Source organism: Charadrius vociferus, unplaced genomic scaffold (assembly GCF_000708025.1).
Source record: "Charadrius vociferus isolate BGI_N301 unplaced genomic scaffold, ASM70802v2 scaffold446, whole genome shotgun sequence".
Taxonomy (NCBI): domain Eukaryota; kingdom Metazoa; phylum Chordata; class Aves; order Charadriiformes; family Charadriidae; genus Charadrius; species Charadrius vociferus.
In genome coordinates, this window is record NW_009648958.1 from 29,364 (window position 1) to 29,957 (window position 594).

Below are 594 nucleotides of genomic sequence, written 5' to 3' on the forward strand. Positions count from 1 at the left end.
CCACCGCCACTGCCTCGCTCATGGAGTCAATCGTCGGGGCGGCTACCAGAATGTCATCCATGTAGTGATACACTATGGCCTGGGGATACTGCTGGCGAACTGGAGATAATGCATTTGTACATAGGCCTGACAAATGGTGGGGCTGGTTTTCATTCCCTGGGGCAACACAGTCCAGTGATAGCAACGTTGTGGTTCTGCAATGTTGAGGGAGGGAACTGAGAAAGCAAACCTCGGTGCATCTTGGGGGCACAAAGGAATAGTGAAAAAACAATCCTTTAGGTCCATGACTGTCAATGCCCAATTCTGTGGGATCATCATAGGAGATGGGAGGCCTGGCTGTAGAGGCCCCATGTCCTCAATGATGGCATTGATGCGCCGTAAATAATGCAGCAGACGCCACTTTCCGCTCTTCTTACGAATGACAAAGGTGAATTCCATGGGCTGGTGGAAGGGATGATATGTCCTGCCACGAGTTGCTCTTCCACCACAGTCTGTAAATCTTGCAGCTTTTCCCTGGAAAGGGGCTGCTGATCAACCCAAACCGGGTCACCCGTGAGCCAGGTAAGAGCTAGGGAGAGCTGCGCCTCAGCAGCC

At 52.4% G+C, this 594-nt stretch overlaps 1 protein-coding gene across 1 annotated transcript in view; it reads right to left on the reverse strand.

The window, feature by feature from the left end:
• LOC104288697 (endogenous retrovirus group K member 113 Pol protein-like) overlaps positions 1-557 on the reverse strand; it is a gene marked incomplete at both ends in the record, with an annotated part of 2,438 nt that extends 1,881 nt beyond the window's left edge. The window contains 3 exon segments of the mRNA XM_009887538.1: positions 5-117; positions 120-425; positions 428-557. Of these exon segments, the coding sequence (XP_009885840.1) occupies positions 5-117; positions 120-425; positions 428-557 (549 nt within the window).
• Between the last annotated feature and the right edge of the window lie 37 nt (positions 558-594).